Source organism: Aquila chrysaetos, chromosome 12 (assembly GCF_900496995.4).
Source record: "Aquila chrysaetos chrysaetos chromosome 12, bAquChr1.4, whole genome shotgun sequence".
NCBI lineage: Eukaryota > Metazoa > Chordata > Aves > Accipitriformes > Accipitridae > Aquila > Aquila chrysaetos.
The window spans coordinates 40,348,133-40,352,367 of NC_044015.1; the positions used below are offsets into that span (position 1 = coordinate 40,348,133).

The window sequence follows — 4,235 nt, forward strand, 5'->3', positions numbered from 1 at the left end:
AATTTCATCAAATATTTTTAAAAATCTCTATTAATGAAGTCTTCAGAAATGGCCTGTAGTGGATGTTGCAAACAAAAACTGGGCAAACGTCCAGTGACACTTCTCCAGATCGCTGTCTTAGCCTCTAGTGATTTGCAGTCTGAGGACTACTTGAGACAAAAATATTTTCTTTGTACTTAAAATCTAGTATGAATTTGTCCAGTTACCTTTTGAAATTATGTAAACGGTTAGAATGTGTAACATTCTGTGGCAAACAGTTTACTCACTAAACGGTGTTCCCAAGTTACGTCTTCATAAGTGCTTAAGTTATTTCAACAAGCCTTAAATGACTTTTGACGATGGATCTGGGCTCTGATGATGCTAAGGTACATTTGAAACTGTTACTCTTCAAAGAGAATAGGCATCAGCATCGTAAAAGCATTTCTATCCTATAAAATAGCAAAGTCAGAGGAAGTAAGAGGAAGGTATAGTTTTTACATGAAGAGCAGCCACTTAACCATTAAGACTAATGGGTTCCTTCATGTTTTTTCGCTTGCAGTCTGAAAACAAAGTGATTATTCATGTCAACAATGAGCAGAGTAAGAATTGCCTAAGTAATAGGGGACTTACTGTTTTTGCTGTGGAAGTGGCACCAAAATCCATGATGGTAAGATTTTTATTGTTTAGCCAACTGAAAATCTAAGCAAAAAGAGAAGAATCATGTGACATCTTTACAGTTTCCTTTTGCAGGTCTTTTATCATGATAATGAGCATGTGGATAGTGGCATCTTCATCACCAATACAGATCAGCTATAGTTCTTGATATTTTAAAGCTGAACATGTACTCGATGTATCCACGTTTCCATGTGCAGATTGCTATAAAAGTCCATAGCTGTTCAGTTTTTCATATGTGTGCCTGTTTCAGTTGCCCATTCAATACATGTACCATTTACTAATATTTTTTTAATATTCTTTTTCTAAGGCTGTATTATTTTTTTTCACTTAGAAAATTTTAATCAGATATATTGATGTCTGTGAGAAACAGCCCAAGCATGTGCTAGTCAGAAACAAAAATATATGTATTGCACTCCTTATGCACAGCGTGATTTGCAGATGGCTAATTTTTGTTAAACTTGACTTACAGATCATATTTAGCCACAAGGCAATTTGATCTGCTGATCCCTATTCCAGAGCTGGGCAGGGTTTAGTGGAAATTCTAAATGAGGGTTCTAAGGGATAGAATGAGATTGAAAATGCATTACAAATGCTGATGATATTTTTCTTCCATCATTTATGAAGAAAATCCAGTTTTTATTATTCTAAAAGTATGGTCTCTGTCTTTAAAAGAAGAGGCATCTGAACTATTTTATATTTCACAGCTTTCTAGTGTGGATGCATTCAAACCCATTGTAAACAGATACAGTCCCATGACATGGGCAGGGTTGGGGCCTGTTCTAATATTGCTGCTGACACTTTAGATATCTATAGCATGATCCTGTAAGGTGTTTTATTAATTTTAATTTTGGCTTCATTCAGTATAAACTGTAGGCTCTGTGCCCCTTATGGATATTTTGCTGTCATGCAATTAAATTCAATAGTACGTTTTGAATACCAACTGTCATTACAGATGATGAATGTTCATCATCTAATGTTAGTGATATAAGTACTGAAACAGATTATTTTGCTTACATAGCACTTTAGGTAACATACACGCAGTTTTCCAATAACCAACTATTTCACCTCTGTTTTCTCTCTTCTATACAGGTTTCTCAGCATGTGATGCCACTGAATGAGCAGGAAGAATGGCTTTATAATTGTGTGCATTCCCTCTTACGTTAAAAATTCTAGTTAGAGAACCGTTTCTTGGTAGCCTTCAGACTAAACCAGGATTTTTTTTTTTACTAGACAATTTCTAGTCTTGTCCTTCCCAAAAAGCTGGCGTATATTTATGCTTCCCAGTGTTTGATTTGTTAAAGCCAATGAATCACATAAGTACTTATTTCTGGTGTCACACTTCTGCTAATGGCTTTTAAGAAACATGTATAGTGATAGCATAGGGATGGAATAACTGTAAGTATGTAAAAGCCTTTGACAGAATAGAGTACTCATCACAGACGGTCTAATGAAATACTTCGGCATGAAAACATTGAGACACAATAAAAATTAGTACTGTTCAGTAATATAGCTGACAGTTGTAATGTAACTGTGTTTCATAAAGGCTAGTTTCCACAAATATACTCTTATTTTCTATAACATATTGTTTGGTTCCATCACATGCTGGAACTGTTTCACTGAGGAGAAACTTGCTTTGTTAAATTGGTCTGATGGGTTCCTAATTAAACACTATTGTGGTTTTGACATGAGAAGTATAAAGGGGTGGTGTTCATGATTTTATTTTGCCACCTGATAAAGGATTTGGTTCTTTCCCCTTTAATTTTATTTGCTTTTTTGGTCCTTTGATCATAATACTCATCTTACACTTGTTGTGAGTAATTACTGCCTGGTTTTATACTCTTTCATATAAAATAAAGTCTGCCTTTTCATATGGAATAAGGAAATAACATCGTTTGAGGAAAGCGAAGGTTTGTCTTGGGCTCTTGACTGTTAACAGCAATTAATTATTTCCAGGGTAGCTGAAATAAGGAGACTAAAGTCCACCAAGTGTAAGCCGCAATAGCAATGAAAAACAGCTTTGAGGTACTAAAAATATTCAGCCTATTATGTTTCTCTGGTTCCTCTAAATGTCTGTTAATGTGGAAAAAAAATGATGACCTTGGTCACTGGATGCTTAAAAAGTGTCTGAGTTTAAAATAGACATTAAATGTATGTGACCTCATCTGCAAGGGCAGCAAGTAGTCTTGAAAAGCTATATTTGTCTGCCAGCAGCTCCTGCACTCTGCTGTTACTCTGCTGTAATCGTACCCTGGGCAAGTAAATGTCAGTTACAAAATGAGAGCTCTGCTAGAGGCCGGCGGTGATTTACACACTTCAGTAATTGGTGCTCAGGCAGGTTGACTGGTGATCCTTTAGTTTTCTGGGGTTTTTTTCGTAGCAGGTACAGCAGATATCGTTTTCGTTTTCAGAATTGTCTAAAAAAAGTAGAAGTTGTATTAAGAAGCCCCACAAATGTTTGGTAATTTCTAGCAAACAACTGAGCTCTGTAAACGCTGCCTCAGGCGATGTGTGGATACATCAGAAATTCTTAGCTACATCTCTAGGAAGGAGCTGGGAAATCACGAGATGCTCTCTGTGTACAGCAGACAGTACCAAGCGAGCACCCCAGTATTTGCATTTCTTTTGTTTATAAAATCAGTCTTGTCAGATGTGGCAGGAATCCATATGCACCCTTTCTGCATTTTAGGAAAGGAACGGTTAAAACTGGAAGAAGTACCTAGCTGAGAAATTACTAGACGTGAAAAGACTTGGTTTTGCTGTAGGTAGGGTCTAAGTTAAACAGGACGCAGCAAGACAGGAGCGGAATCTTTTTTCTTTTCCGATCCCCTTGCTTCTAGGAAGAGTTTCATTTTCTAACTTTTTAGGTGGGAACGTAGGCTAGCTCTCCAGGGTAGGTTCTACCTTTCCTGCCCTGGAGAGATGAGAATAGAGATCTCAGTTGTATCCGCAGGGTCATTTCCAGTTTGCTCTAAGTCCAGGTGCCACCAAGGCAGAAAAACATTCTAGCTTCTCTTTTTAAGGCTGAACAGGGGTAGGCAGTTGGGAGAAGAAGTGCCTGTAACAGCTGTCACCTGGATTTCTGGTGCGTTAGCTTTCTTTCGAGAACCAGAGCTAGAACAGCACAAGGCAGCTTCTCCACGGCTTTGCTAACGCTGGCCTTCCCCGGCCACCCTTCTGGGGGCGTGGGGCGGGTCTCCCGCTTGTGTCGGGCGATCAGTCGAGGCCCGAGGCGCCAGGGCCTGCGGTGACATCCCGCTGGTGGCCGCAGGGACGCGGGGCCCGACCCCTGCAAAGCGCCAAGCCGCGGAGGTGCTCGGTGCTGCGCAAAACGGCGCCGGGACGGAGCACCTCCCGTCTTCCTCTCCCCGCAGAGCGCTTGGCACGGCGGCCTCGGAGAGCTCCCGGCGCAGAGATCCGCGGCTCGGCGGGAAGCCTGTCGTCGTCTCGCCTCCTCCTGACCGCCGGTACGAGGCTGGGAAGGGCGGGAGGAAGGGAGGGATCCCCCCCCCTCCGCTGTCTCCCGGGGCCGGCGGCACCTTTAAGGGGCGGGCGGCGGGGCGGGAGCGCTGCCGGGGCCGGCT

General features: G+C 41.3%; 1 protein-coding gene across 3 annotated transcripts in view; it reads left to right on the forward strand.

The window, feature by feature from the left end:
* Window positions 1-2,526, forward strand: part of EFCAB7 (EF-hand calcium binding domain 7) — a 31,138-nt gene extending 28,612 nt beyond the window's left edge. For all 3 annotated transcript variants that reach the window (XM_041128158.1, XM_030033649.2, XM_041128159.1), the window contains 2 exons: window positions 539-646; window positions 1,744-2,526. In XM_041128158.1, the coding sequence (XP_040984092.1) occupies window positions 539-646; window positions 1,744-1,818 (183 nt within the window). In that variant the 3' untranslated portion in view covers window positions 1,819-2,526. The remainder of the gene's footprint in view (window positions 1-538; window positions 647-1,743) is intronic.
* The last annotated feature ends 1,709 nt before the right edge of the window (window positions 2,527-4,235 follow it).